Source organism: Pelodiscus sinensis, chromosome 2 (genome assembly GCF_052426305.1).
Source record: "Pelodiscus sinensis isolate ZL-2025 chromosome 2, ASM5242630v1, whole genome shotgun sequence".
Classification (NCBI taxonomy): domain Eukaryota; kingdom Metazoa; phylum Chordata; order Testudines; family Trionychidae; genus Pelodiscus; species Pelodiscus sinensis.
Window position 1 is genome coordinate 141150316 of NC_143053.1, and position 15333 is coordinate 141165648.

Sequence of the window (15333 nt, forward strand, 5' to 3'; positions counted from 1 at the left end):
GAGAAATTCATGTTGTCTGTCTACACTGCCCTCTTGTGCAAGCGGGCTTATTCCTCGTGGGGAGAGGAATAACTCTTCTGGAAGAAGCCCTGTTTTCCAACGCTGTACTGTAAATTTACTTGTGCAAGAATGCACGTGCAGTGTAGACACCAGGCAAGTTTTTGTGCAAGAACAACTGTTCTTGTGCAAGAAGCTGCCAGTGTAGACGTAGCCTGTGATGTGGAGATATCCCCATAACTAAAAGGCAGTTAGGATCTTTAGCAGCAATTCCCCTTGTTTTGCCAGCTGTTTGCAAAGACATTTAAAAGTATTCTTTTATACATAAAAAGATGTGAGGAAAATGGTACTAGCTAATCACCTACCCTCTATTCTGTTTTATTTCACAGAACCTTATAAGAAAACATGAAATATGTGACTCCTAGGAAGAATGGTCACTATTTATCATGTTGAAAATAATGAGTTGAAAGGAAAAAAAAGACAGGGAATAAATCACAGAGCTAGTATCATTCCCCCAGTGGATTTACCTCAGCATTATACAGTGCTTTTAACAGAATTTTGATATGCTGTGTGCAGTAAGTGCTCTTAAGAAACTACCCATTAGCAGGAAAATCTCTCTTCTTCCTTTTAGTGCTCAGTGTTTCTAGCACTTAGTAACCACACAGGAGGTTGAACATTATTTGATGCCTAACAAAATATACTAGCTTTTTTATCTCAACAGAAACAAACATACAAACAAAAATTCAATTTTAAAAAAATCAATCAAAGACATGACTGTAAGTTTTGTGAATAGCTAAGCTCTACATTCTGCCCTTGGATGCATGTGTGTGACTCATCACTGAACAGGGATGATACATAGATCTGAGGGAGAAATTCTAATTTATGCATTTTTTTATCATGGTCGCATCCTAAGTTACAAATCAGTCTGTGTACAAAATAGAGTAAAAGGCAATTCTGTCCATAATTAGTGTTTAATTAAGGCAAGGCATACCAAATGTTTGTAACAAACATAGGAATGAAGGAGGGAGGATGAAGGAAAGCATAAGAAAAAATATGTTTTCATAGGCCAGCTATGTAAACAACTGGATGACTTTGAGGTGCTTAATTTGCCAAAATATAAACAAACAAACAAATAATGAAAAATCCCAACATGCCATTTTACTTAAGAGTCTCAGACAGTGCTAACTGTCAATTTCCCATAAGATGTTGATAGAAGTGGGTCTTGCGGAAGAGATTTAGAGAAGAGCGTAATAGCTTTATGGAATAATTGGGGAAGGATGTCCCACACAGTACATGTGGAGCCACAGAAAGCACAAAGATGCCTATGGGAGATTACGACAAAGGGGAAATGGAGGTTGGCAGCACTGGTGCCGGGGTGGAGTGGGTGAAGGGAACACAATGAAATTCTTTTATAAAATGAGTCAGATAACTTTTAAGTTTGATTAATGCATTTTTGTTTCTCCAAACGTGCTCTTATAGGAGTACTGTGTTGTACTGGCCCTACAACACTCTGATTTGTTGTTAATTCATTTGATTTTTTTCTTTCCTAATCCGTGCAGCTGTAAATCAAGCCAATACTCCACAAAGCACCACAAATAGTTAGAATAAGATTTTTTCAGTGCTGTTAAAATACAACCAGAGACTGTTCAACCATTTTGATTAAAAGCAATGGCCTAATCTTGTGTTAGGCATGTAATGGGAGAGTTCTGTAAAAACACATCATAATTTTTTTTTTACTGGACTGCATTTTACAATCAATAATGTCCCACTTTCAATTGAAAATGCTGCCAGAGCAGGCATAATGTATCAATAAGATTTCTAGTGTTTCATAGTACTACACTTATTAATTTGAAAGCAAAAGTAGCCTAAAATGATTGAATTCTTGAGGCAATGTAACGGTACTGGTGATTTTATTCAGAATGTACCCAATATGATTTTCCATTTGGAGTCCACATTTTTAACCTTTTTCATTATATTATTATAAACATTACTCCAGATTTTATGGAGCCTTATAAAGTTTTTAAATTATTGACAGACAAGGAAAATTAAATCTTAATGATTAAATAACAGGACATTTATATACATCAGTGGGTTTTCTCGAATACTGGGCTCAAAGTACATACAACGTCTGTTGAGTAAAAATAAAAAATCCAGCCATGCAAATCACCTTACAAACCAACTGTTCCACTTTCTTTGAAAATCTGACTTTACTTTGTTACTGGCACATTATCTTTAAAAGATTCATATAAGTTTTAAGGTTCATTTATGCTTTTTGGTTTTTGTATTGCCGCTGAAAAGCTGACAGGCAAACATGCTGTTGTAGGAGTACTGCATTGTACTGGGAAGATAAAAACCACTCTACCTTGAACTACTTTGAGCCCTATAGTGGGTGCATCTGGTATCTGAAATATCACCTGATCTAATCACACTGGTTGATCTCTGAACACTAGCGTACCACAATACCAGCATAGATAGCACAATTTGACCAATTGGGTGATTTCACTTAACAATTTTTCAACACCAGAATCTTTCATTGTTATAATTCTGCTTTTATGAATTAAAGGTCATATATAGAGCACAAATGAGGTCTAAATTTAGTCACAGCAGACCACAGCTCCACATAAAGACACATCTTCAAGTTATGTTGACCTGCTAGGAAACAAAGATAAACAGCACAGCAAACATGTACTTGCAATGCACTGCTTCCCTATTAAATATTAACTGCTTCATTTACATTTAAATGAACTGAGCAGTAATGGATGGAATTTCCAATACTGATGTCTGGTGCTGCTGTCATGGAAAGAGAATGAAGACAATATGGCCTGCATGGGGCAAATGACACAATCGTAACATCCGCTCTAAAGTGACTTAAAGATGACCATTCACCAGTCTTGAAACATAATCCTACACAGCATTTGTCTTCTCTCCCTCTGTAAACAGATCACATTATTTAAATGTCTCCTTGACATTCATGGTATATAACAGAAGCTGAAGTAGAAAAGGATGGGTGGTGTACAGCACTGAGGAGATGGCATAGTACTTGGTTTTGTTGTTTTGTTTAGCATTGATGTGCAGGTTGCAAACATCAGCCATCAGAGACGGGGGGAGTGACCCACCCATATTTTTCATGGGTCTTCACTAAACTCTTAAATGTTGCTTCAGCTTCCTTACGACTGAAGGACTTTTTTGATTTGCCAGCTTTTCTGCAGATCCGTCCCTGCACCAAACAAAGAAAAAAATAATTGAAAGTGAGAACACACAGGTCTACTCCGATGTAGCGCTGAACAAGTAGAAACAAAAGGCATTCACGAAAGGCATGCCATAAAACACTCCATTTTTATTAGTTATGTCCTGTGTCTGACCACAAATGCTTGAGCAGGTCTGACAGTCCAGCTAGGAGAGAGCAACATTGTTAGAAGATGGGCAGACACACAAAAGCAGCCTTTTATTATATCATCTTTAATTGCTGAATAACGGGAAGAGGGAAGAAGCTATAGGTGGCTTTCAGGGAATTTCCTACCACTATACAGGCAGATGCAAAAGCACATTTGTGAAGCGAGAGGGCTCAAGTTCTGTATCCTTCCCCCTCCACCGTGGTACTAATCTTTTCCTTTGCCCTTCCAAGTTCCCTCCTGCCAACCTACTCTGGAGCCTCCCTGAGGTGCGTCATCCCAGGGACAGGAAATGCTTTCTTAAAGACCCAAGAGAGTTTAAAAACTCAAACAGTGCCATACGTGATTATTGTCTTATACATTCATTCATAAATATTTACAGTTGATCAAATTACAATTTACAGACAAATCAAGGAGTATTAACGAATGATGTTCTTATTGAGGTTTTTAATGCCCTTCATTAAGAACCTCAATAAGAAAACCTCTCCAAATAGGAAAGATTATCTACAATGCTGTTTCTAATGTAAAAAATAGCTTGCAATATGAATGTGCTTTTACGTGTATCCTATAGAATAGTCACATGCTACCTAGCACACAATTCCTAGATATCTACTGTTAATTTTTATTTAAACAGACCATTTCCATACTAATTCAGTTTTAATATAAACATTAAATTTACCAATAAACGGCCCAAGAACATAAGAACGGCCGTACTGGGTCAGACCAAAGGTCCATCTAGCCCAGTAGCCTGTCTGCCAACAGTGGCCAGCACCAGGTGCCCCAGAGAGGGTGGACTGAAGATAATGATCAAGCAATTTGTCTCCTGCCATCCTTCTCCAGCCTCTGACAAACAGAGGCCAGGGACACCATTTCTATCCCCTGGCTAATAGCCTTTTATGGACCTAACCTCCATGAAATTATCTAGCTTCTCTTTAAACTCTGTTATAGTCCTAGCTTTCACAGCCTCCTCTGGCAAGGAGTTCCACAGGTTGACTATATGCTGTGTGAAGAAGAACTTCCTTTTATTAGTTTTAAACCTGCTACCCATTAATTTCATTTGGTGTCCTCTAGTACTTCAATTATGGGAACTAATAAATAACATTTCTTTATCCGCCCTCTCCATACCACTCATGATTTTATATACCTCTATCATATCCCTCCTCAGTCTCCTTTTTTCTAAACTGAAAAGTCCCAGTCGCTTTAACCTCTCTTCATATGGGACCCGTTCCAACCCCTAATAATTTTAGTTGTCCTTTACTGAACCCTTTCCAAGGCCAAAATATCTTTTTTGAGGTGCGGAGACCACATCTGTACACAGTATTCAGGATGTGGGCGTACCATAGTTTTATACAGGGGCAGTAAGATATTCTGTTTCTTATTTTCTAGCCCTTTCTTAATAATTCCTAGCATCCTATTTGCCCTTTTGACCGCCACTGCAGACTGCGTGGAAGTTTTCAGAGAACTATCCACGATAACGCCAAGATCTCTTTCCTGATTTGTCATAGCCAAATTAGCCCCCATCATACTGTACATAGTTGGGGTTATTTTTCCCGATGTGCATTACTTTACACTTATCCACATTACATTTCATTTGCCATTTTGTGGCCCAATTGTACACTTCTCTAGTATGTTGTGATTTACCAGCACATGTATAAGGAATTTATGCAGAGTCATAAGTGTCAGTCCTATTATGATTTTTGTGGGGAGACTGGAATCCTGTTTTTGATTAGCTCCTGTGCCTGCATGCCTTTCCTGCTGTGAGCTAAGGCTCATATACTCTACAGTGTGACAGCCCCACATTCTGCTGCCATGACCCATTAGGATACCAGATGGTTTCAAAAAAATACCGGACACATTTGATCCTAGATCGGGCAGGGGGTAGAGACCAGCCGGGAGGGGAGCGGGGCTGGCTGAGGGAAATCGGGGGGGGGGGGGGGGGGGGGAGAACCAGCCGGTGGAAAGCAGGGCTGGCTGGGAGGGTGTTGAGAGAAGTGGGGCTGGCTGTGGGGTGAGAATGGGGGGGGGGGAACGGCTGGGGAGGAGTGGGGCTGGCTGAGGGGGAAAGAGCAGGGAGTGGGTGGGAAGGGAGTGGGGCTGGCCCAGATGCACGCAGATCTCAGGGTGCTGCCTGTCCTGCGCATGGTCCCAGTGGGGCACACAGGTGAGTTGGCCCCGGGGATTCCAGCCCGCCCCGGCTCTGCCCCCCTCCTCTTACTGTGTAGTTGCGTAGTGCCTGGCTGGTAGACACGCTCACGCAGTATGAGTGTGTCTACCAGCCAGGCAGTATGCAACTACGTACTGATACTCATGATAATAATAAAACTTACTTAATTAGAACATACCGGACATTTATATGTTTCTCAATTTGTTACCCAGACAGAAAGCTCAAATACCGGACTGTCCGGTTCAAAACTGGACACCTGGTAACCCTATGACCCGTCCTTCTGTGGCAATGTGGTATGTTTGACTAGTTCCCAGCTTCACTGAAACTTTTGTTTTCAACCAGTGCAGGAGCTCACATTTTAAATATTCATCAAATCACTGATATTCTAATTGACGACTCAGAAGTGTATTGCAAAGTTATTATAAGGGCAGTTGACGATTTTGGAACCTGGAAGGTATAGGATGCAATTTAATACTATAGAATGAGCATATCAGCTGTAAGTTTCTGCTTAAATGGTCAGTAATGTAATAAGCAATTATGACATGTAAAATATTATCCTATGGAATCAGATTTTACAGTTCAGTGAGATAAATGGGCAGCTTACAGCTGTCAGGATTACTGTTTCAGGTTGTCTGAAGACCTAAAAAAATATTTTATTTTTTTGTCAGCCTACATAGGCTGACATTTTAGTCTTGTTTTAAAGGTTATACTCACAGATGAGAAGACTAGAGAGATGCTTTTATATTTTGTAATCAAATTTTAGATTTTGGAACTCAATTCAGCAATAAATTCCACTTTAGATTTATACTGGTCTGAAGATGGTCAGTATTGGGCCTTACATATTTGTAAAACTAAATGTTTGCTGTTTAATAATATAATATAAGATTTTATCTGACTGGCATTTTCACTGCTCTTAGGGTATGTCTACACTACAAAGTTAATTCGAACTAACGGACGTTAGTTCGAATTAACTTTGATAGGCGCTACACTAGCGCTCCGCTAGTTCGAACTTAATTCGAACGAGCGGAGCACTTAGTTCGAACTAGGTAAACCTCATTCTATGAGGACTAAGCCTAGTTCGAATTTACTAGTTCGAATTAAGGGCTGTGTAGTCCCTTAATTCGAACTAGTGGGAGGCTAGCCCTCCCCAGCTTTCCCTGGTGGCCACTCTGGCCAACACCAGGGAAACTCTATTGCCCCCCTCCCGGCCCCGGACCCCTTAAAGGGGCACGGACTGGCTACGGTGCCCGTGCCAGGTGCAAGCCTGCCAGCACCCAACTAGCAGACCCTGCACCTAGCACGGCTCGAGCCAGCCACCCGATGCCCCCCCAGCCCTCTGCCTCTTCCCGGGACCAGGCTGGCGGCTCCTGGGAGCTTGCCCGGGACCGCAAGAGGTGGGCACCCGCCTGGTCTAGTGCAGACATCGTGGACCTCGTACACGACCTCCGCACTAGGCACAGGAAAGTGGCCGTCTAGGGCAGGAGAGCTGCCAGCCTGGCCACCCAGGAACAGGTGTGCATGAAAATCAAGGTGGTCCACTGAGACCCCCGACCCTGAGTTTACAATGGCCGTACTGGGTCAGACCAAAGGTCCATCTAGCCCAGTAGCCTGTCTGCTGACAGTGGCCAACCCTAGGGACCCTGGAGGGGATGGAACGAAGACAGTGACCAAGCCATTTGTCTCGTGCCATCCCTCTTCAGCCTTCCACACTTTATCTCACTTCTCTTTAAACTCTGTTCTAGTTCTAGCCTTCACAGCCTCCTGCAGCAAGGAGTTCCACAGGTTGACTCTTTGCTTTGTGAAGAACAACTTTCTGTTACTACTTTGAAGCCTGCTACCCATTCCTTTCCTTTGGTGTCCTCTAGTCTTTCTATTATGGGAACTAATGAAGAACTTTTCTTGATGCACCCTCTCCACCCCACTCATGCTTTTATAGACCTCTATCCTATCCCCCCTCAGTCTCCTCTTTTCTAAACTGAAAAGTCCCAGTCTCTTTAGCCTCTCTTCATATGGGACCTGTTCCAAACCCCTGATCATTTTAATTGCCCTCCCCTCTCCCACCCTCTCTCTTCCCCTCTCCCACCTCCTTTTCCCAGTCTCCCCCAGTTTTGTTCAATAAAGAGAGATTCTATTTTTGACCACACATATTCTTGATTTTGTACATCAGGAAGGAGGACTAGGGAAGGGTAAGTGGAAGGAGGTGAGGGAGGAATGGGGTATGAGCCCCGGATGGGGAGGACTGGGCTGGCTCTGTGGGCTTCTGGGGCTGGAAGCTCTCCTGCAGCCCCTCAATTGCTCCCTCTCCCCAGATGGCAGCCTGCGGCAAGTGCAGCCGGGCTGATGGCCGAGTGCTGTGATGTGCCCAGTGTGGGCACTCAGGGCACTCCAAGCCAGGACTGATTTGCAAGCGGGACACCCCTGAGAACTGTCTGTCCGGGGTGGGGGTCGGGTCCCTTTAAGCACAGCCCTCGGCTAGCCTGAGGCAGCAGCTCCACGCTCTAAGTCCTCATCTGATGCCTTGCCGGCACTGCTTCCGGCCATCCTTTACCCCGGTTCAGGGTCCACTTAATGTGGACATGCTAGTTTGAATTAGCAAAACGCTAATTCAAACTAGTTTTTTAGTCTGGATCCGCTAGTTCGAATTAGCTTAGTTCGAATTAACTAATTCGAACTAAGTTAGTTCGAATTAGTGCTGTAGTGTAGACATACCCTCACTGTCATAACACTGTTGTAATGATGATAACATATGTTCATGTAACAGCAAAGGGCCTGATTTTGCCTTGCAGATGCGCAGACTGATCTCTCTCAACAGAAAGTGAGGGGTAGAGGAAGAAGTTCTCAGAGGTGCAATTGTGTTGCCATCCAATTACAGAGAAAGACTGCTGAACTGGAATTAACTTACAAATCTGACACTCTTACCCTGGGCTGAAATAAAGACATTCACTGGTTGGGGCATTACAAAGCCAATTTCTCCTGCCTTTAACATACACATTTTCACATCAAATGCTATGAATGAGACACCTCCAGTCCACTTAATTAGCCTCATTAATACGAGTCCTACAATTGACAAGTACTTTTGCTATTATATATGTCTTGGTTTCTGTTATTTCTACTCCAACTTTGATGAAGTGAGTTTTACCCACAAAAGCTCATGATTCTGTATATTTTTGTTAGTCTCTAAGGGTATGTCTAAACTACATGGCTCCGTCGACGGAGCCATGTAGATTTGTTTTTTTGGCAAAGGCAAATGAAGCCGCGATTTAAATGATCGCGGCTTCATTTACATTTACATGGCTGCCGCGCTGAGCCGACAAACAGCTGATGAGCTGTTTGTCGGCTCGCGTGCTAGTCTGGACGTTCCCCCTGTCGACATCAAAGCCCTTTGTTGGCAGCCCCGGTAAACCTTATTCCATGAGGAATAATGGGGCTGCCGACAAAGGGCTTTGATGTCGGCAGGGGAGCGTTTAGACTAGCGCGCGAGCCGACAAACAGCTAATCAGCTGTTTGTCGGCTCAGCGCGGCAGCCATGTAAATGTAAATGAAGCCGCGATCATTTAAATCGTGGCTTCATTTGCCTTTGCCTATGTGTCTAATCTACATGCCTCTGCCGACAGAAGCATGTAGTCTAGACACAGCCTAAGGGTATGGCTACACTAGCCACTCTAGTTCGAACTAGGGTGGCTAAAGTAGTCATTCGAACTTGCAAATGAAGCCCGGGATTTAAATATCCCGGGCTTCATTTGCATGTTCCCGGGCGCCGCCATTTTTAAATGCCCGGTAGCTTGAACTACCTGACCGCAGCTACACACGGCATGGGCTAGGTAGTTCGAATTAACACTCTTAATTTGAACTACTGTTACTCCTCCTCATTGCAGTTCGAACTAGGGTGGCTAATGTAGCCATACCCTAAAGTGTCACAGGACTACTCGCTGTTTTCAACTACTCACAGATATGCTCCAGAGGAAACTGCCAACATGGTAAATTGTCCCAGTGATAGCATGGTAACATCACTAAATGACAGAACATGTTTCCTGCTGATTCAACATAGCATTCCCCTCATAATAGCACATGCAAAAAATAAATATAGCAACAGGACACTATTTCAAATGTATGCTTGGTAAGGCTATAGGTTAACAACATCTTATCATTTATAATAAATATAGAATAATTTTTCTCATTTAGTGTGGATATGAATTAAATTATTTCTGAAATCAGTAGGCTACACAGTAACTAAACAGTAATGTAGCTACAATGTTATTCTACTATATACTAATACTACTCTTTAAAATGCTACTTTGTATTGCATATACACAATTTTATTTAGATTATTAAACTACCACTTTATCATAATTGTTTGACAGTCTGACTTGAAAGCCTTTGTTATAACAAAAATGATCTGATAAGCAGCTACTCTTGTGATTAGAAGGAACCAAGTAACATATACTCTTTTTCGACACTTTACTGAACATTAAAGATGTCAATGAGCAGTCGATGACTAAGGCTATGTCTAGACTGCAAACTTTTTTTGAAAGAAGCTTTTTTGAAAGAGCTCTTTCGAAAAAGCTTCTTTCGAAAGAGAGCGTCCAGACTGCATTGATGCTCTCTCGAAAGAAAGCCCTGATTACTATTCACAGAATGGCCACCAGGGCACCTGTGCTTTTTTCGACTGCCTCTTCTTTCAAAAAATGTCACTGTTCTGCATCCACACACCCCTTTTTTTGAAAGAGCTCTTTCAAAAAAGGCGTTCTTCCTCGTAATTTGAGGTTTACCAATGTTGAAAAAAAACCCTGCCTTTTTTCGATTTAATTTCTAAAGAACACGATTGCAGTCTGGACACAGGTGAAGCTTTTTCGAAAAAAGGGCAGTTTTTTCGAAAAAACAATGTAGTCGAGACATACCCTAACTGATAAGAGTAGGCTTGTCAGTTAATCTAATTGACAACTTGTCTTTTCCTCCCCCCCCAGCCTTGCTACCTCTTTATCAGAAGCAGTGACGCAGGAGGAGGGGCAGGAGCTGGTGCTGGGGGGAGCCAGCTTAAAAGCTGGTTCCCCCCAGCACTGGCTCTGCAGTGGTGCATGCCCCTAGCGGGAGATGGGGGGGAGCAAGGGAGGTTACTGTGAAGCAGCCCCTATCTGTGGGGGGTCCGAGCTCCCTGTGGACAGATGCTGGCCCCTGGCAGCAGCTCCTGTCTGCAAGGGGTCTGCAAGCAGAGGCTGCTTTGTGTCACCAGCCACTGTCTTTGGGGGGTCCGAGCTGGTTTTTAAACTGGCTCCCCTTGCAGACTGGCTCCTGCCTGGCACCCTGCACTGCTGCCTCTGTATCAGAGCAAGGTAGCAGGGGTTTCACCAGGAATTGGGCCAGAGTGCACTGGCTGCCAACCCTGCCCCCGAGCACTATAGAATAGTCAACTAACTGCTAAGAATTCATGCAGTTAGTCAACTATTCTATTACCTGCCATCTAATATCCCTACTGAAAATCAAATGTAGATCACAATTTTTAATTCCCATATTTTGTTTTTGATTTATTAGCTCTGTGACACTCAGTTGATAGGCAGACAAATGGAAATTGGTAGCAGGGAATTAATGTTCTTTGGATGAAGGAAAGATTAAAGGTTTTAGTGTTATAATACTTAATATTTATTGGCAAGTCTGCATTTCTTGTTGACTTTTAACAATAACTAAATAATTTGAACTGAAAATTGCCATATCTAACTACTTTCTATAGATAACACTGAATAAACAATTGAATTTTGAGTTAAAATCAAGAGTAAAATCAAAATTGAACAAACAGTCCCTTCCCACCAAAGACCTACATCCCGGAAATTGTTAAAAGTGTTTTAATACTCATAGGGTACGTCTAGACTACAGGGTTTTGTTGACAGAAGTTTTGTCGACAAAACGCGTCTAGACTACCTCAAGCCATAGACAAAACTATTTGCTTTGTCGACAGAGAGCGTCCAGACTGCAGGGCACTCTGTCAACAGAAGAAAGTACCCGGAACTGCTTTGCCAGGTCACAGGGTCAGCATGTACTTCCTGGTGCTGCTGCCTGCACTTTGCAGAGATGCATGCTAAAAGGGACACCCCCCGCCTCTCCCCGACTAGCCATTGTTCTGCTGCTGCAGCTGCCTAGAGGGATAGCAAAGGGTCTGCAGTGCCTGTTTGGAGTGCCCTGCTTCCTGGCACAGCACAGCAGTGTGGGGGTTTTTTTTTTAAGGTTTTTCCAAGCCTTTGTTTACCATGGAGCGAGAGCTTCCCCTGGCCAGGCGCTGGCCCCACTCCACGGTGCTTCAAATGCTGCTGCAACTGCATGAGACTATCATGCTGTTAATGCCTGGTCCGGAACCTGAGCCCAGACTGGAGCCGCTCCTTCAGGATGCAGCAGCACTGTTCCTGCCTCTGAACTTTTTCCCGGACAGGCGATGTTGGAGGATGGAAACAAGTACGGACTGGTGGGACCGGCTCGTAATGGAGCAGTGGGATGATCAGGCTTGACTCCAAAACTTCAGGATGCGGAAGTCCACCTTCCTGGAGCTTTGCAACTGGCTTGCCCCCACCCCGCAACAACAGGACACCCACCTGCACCCTGCCATCCCGCTGGAGAAAAGGGTAGCTATTGCCCTCTGGAAGCTGGCCACTCCTGATAGCTACCGGTCAGTGGGACAGCAGTTTGGTGTAGGGAGATTTACTGTAGGTGCTGTGTTGATGGAGGTAAGTCCCTTCGGGACAGGGGGAGAGCAGTCCGTAAGGGGACTGTAACCAAAAAAGGGTGGGTGGGGGTTAATGGAGGGGAGGTAGTGGAGGGCTCCTGTGTCTTACACCATGATACTACTGGGAGCAATCACTGGGGGCTGGGTTCTTGGGGGGGCGGATGGTCGCCAAAGGACTTTGGCAACCCCTCTAGTTCATAATCTGTGTTTGTTTGTATGTGTCTATTTTTGCAGGTGGTGAGGGCCATCAACTCACAGCTGCTGAATCGGATTGTCCGCCTCGGAGACCTAGACACGATCATGGCTGGTTTTGCAGGGCTGGGATTCCCAAACTGCGGAGGAGCGCTCGATGGCACGCACATTCCCATCCGTGCACCACCCCATCAAGCCGCCCAGTATATCAACAGAAAAGGGTACTTTTCCATTGTGCTGCAGGCCATGGTGGACCACCGTGGACTATTTACAGACCTGTGTGTGGGGTGGTCGGGCCGGGCACATGATGCGCGGATCTTCCGCAATTCACACCTGTACGAAAGGCTGCAGACAGGAACCTTCTTCCCCCAGCGAACCTCTGCTATCGGGGACGTAGAGATGCCGGTCTGCATTGTGGCCGATGCGGCGTACCCCCTCATGCCCTGGCTTATGAAGCCATACACAGGGCATCTGACCCCGAGCAAGGAAGTGTTTAATGCACACCTGACACGCGCCCGTTTACAGGTAGAATGCGCATTTGGCCGGTTGAAGGGAAGGTTTAGGTGCCTGCTAACTCGCCTTGACATGGGGGAACACAATATCCCAGAGGTGGTGGCAGCATGTTGCATCCTCCACATCCTGGTGGAGAGCAAAGGGGAGGCCTTCCTCCCAGGTTGGGGGCCAATGGCTGAAGTGGAGGGCAGGCGGTTTGCGCAGCCTCGGACAGCTGCCGTGTGCCAAGCCCATCAGGTGGGGGTTCGCATCCGGGAGGCTCGGCATGAGCACTTCTCAGCTGGAGGCCTATGATTCCCCAAGGTATCCCCAATGGGGTCTGTGGGCCTTCCCCCCCCATCCCAAAACCTTCCCCACAATCCATCCCTGCATCTGAACAGTTAAGGTGCACACACCATGTTAAACAGTAAAAATATGTTTATCAAGGAGTAATGTAAGAAATTAGATCTGTTATACAAAATATAATTGTTCAACAAATGTGAAAAATAAAGTTCTTTTTTTAACTAATAACCTGTGTTTATAACTGTGGTAGGAGGGGGGATTTCAACCTGGAGGAAGGGAGGGACGGAGGGAGGAGGGATTTCCAATATGGAGTGAGGAAGGGAGGGAGGGAGGGGGGATTTCCAACATGGAGGGAGGGAGGGAGGGAGGGAGGGAGGAGGGATTTCCAACATGGAGGGAGGGAGGGAGGGAGGGAGGGAGGGAGGAGGAATTTCCAATATGGAGTGAGGGAGGGAGGGGGGATTTCCAACATGGAGGGAGGAAGGGAGGGCAGACAACTTAAGGGTAATGGCGGCCTCGCCTGGGCCGCAAGGCTTTGCCACCCCTGGTCCGTGGACCCAGCCGTCCTCGGGCTCGAGTGGGGGCTGACAATGACTCGGCTCTAGCGGGGGGGGGGGAGGGGCAGGGCTGGAGGGGTGGCAGGGGCGGAGGGAGAAGAAGGGGGGTCAGAGGGGGCTGAGGGGAAGGACGGGGGGTCAGAGGGGGCTGGAGCTGGATGGGCAGGAGGAGTCCCCAGGGGGAGAGGGCCTGGCACAGCCAGGGACTCCTGGACGGTGGCACACATTCTGCTCCACTCTGGGAGGAAGTCCTGCAGCAGGCGAGTATGCCACCGAGCCTCCTCCCTCGCTCTTTCAGCCATGGTCTCTTGCATTTTGGCTATGATCCCCTCCATTTTTTCCATGGCCTCCACATGCCTCCTCAGGAGGTCATTGTAGGTCCTCCAATGCCTGCGGGTGCTGTGGGACCGGGTGGGTGGTGGCACAGGAGTTGCTCGGTGGACAGCAGCAGCAGGTCCAGCTGTGGAGAAGAAGAGGGAGAACCGATCAGTGTTAGCAATTCACACACAAGTCCATACAACAAGGGATGGGAATGTTGTTACTGGTAGGCCACCTCTGGCCTTGCCAGCCGCCTCGGCTGCACAGGGGACCCGTTGTGGCTAGGACAATGTCCACCTCCACCCCCTAGATCCTCCCACCCTCCACTGTGACCGCCCAGGCCAGATCAGTGTGCAGCCACAGTAGGACAGGGGCCTACTGCACCTTGGGTCTCCCATGCCCCCCACCCACATACCCACCATCTGCCCGCCTGCTTGTACATGCACAGAGAGATGCAAGCTGTCCAGGAGGGAGGACCAAGATGTGAACACTGCTCTGCATCCTCTCTGCTCCCACCTCCCCTGTGCTGTGTCTGTGATCCTGCCTGCACTCACCTGATGTTCCTTCTCCTGCATCAGAGGGTGCCTGCGAGGCTTCCTGCATCTCTGGGACAGGCTGCAGAGTCAGGGTAAGGGTGTCCTCCATCTGCTCCTCCTCCTCCTCCTCCACATCTTCCCCGGGGACCTCCTGCCGGCTCTGCTGCACTGGTGTGTGCAACCCTGTCTGCACGAGCACTGGTGCAGACATAGGTTCCTGGCCTCCCAGGATGTGGTCCAGTTCCTGATAGTAGCTGCAGTGCACTGGGGCTGCACCTGAAGCCGAGCTCTGCTCTCGGGCCTTCATGTATCTCTGGTGAAGTTCCTTCACTTTGGCCCGGACCTGTTGGAGTGTCCTGGGGTGGTGCCCTTTATCGGCCAGCCCCATAGCCATGCGGCCATAGATGCTGGCGTTCCTGCGCCGGGTGTGCAGGGCCTGGACTGCTTCCTCCTCCCCCCACAGTTCAAGCAGGGTCAGGACCTCTGTCCCTGACCAGGCTGGGGCTCTCCTTTTGTCACCTGTGGGCACCAGGGCTGGCTCCCTCAAAGGTTCTTGGGGGCCTCGTGGCGCTGGAGCTGCACACATGGCCACGTGCAGGTGACGCTGGGAGAGCTCTTGGCTGACAGGCTCTGTCTGTGGCCAGCTTCCTGTCACAATGCCTGCCAGGGATGT

At 46.4% G+C, this 15333-nt stretch overlaps 1 protein-coding gene across 1 annotated transcript in view; it reads right to left on the minus strand.

The window, feature by feature from the left end:
• Positions 1-1890: 1890 nt before the first annotated feature.
• UBE2QL1 (ubiquitin conjugating enzyme E2 QL1) overlaps positions 1891-15333 on the minus strand; it is a 31926-nt gene continuing 18483 nt past the window's right edge. Inside the window, exon 2 of the mRNA XM_075921502.2 lies at positions 1891-3214. Coding sequence (XP_075777617.2) covers positions 3083-3214 — 132 coding nt within the window. The 3' untranslated portion in view covers positions 1891-3082. The remainder of the gene's footprint in view (positions 3215-15333) is intronic.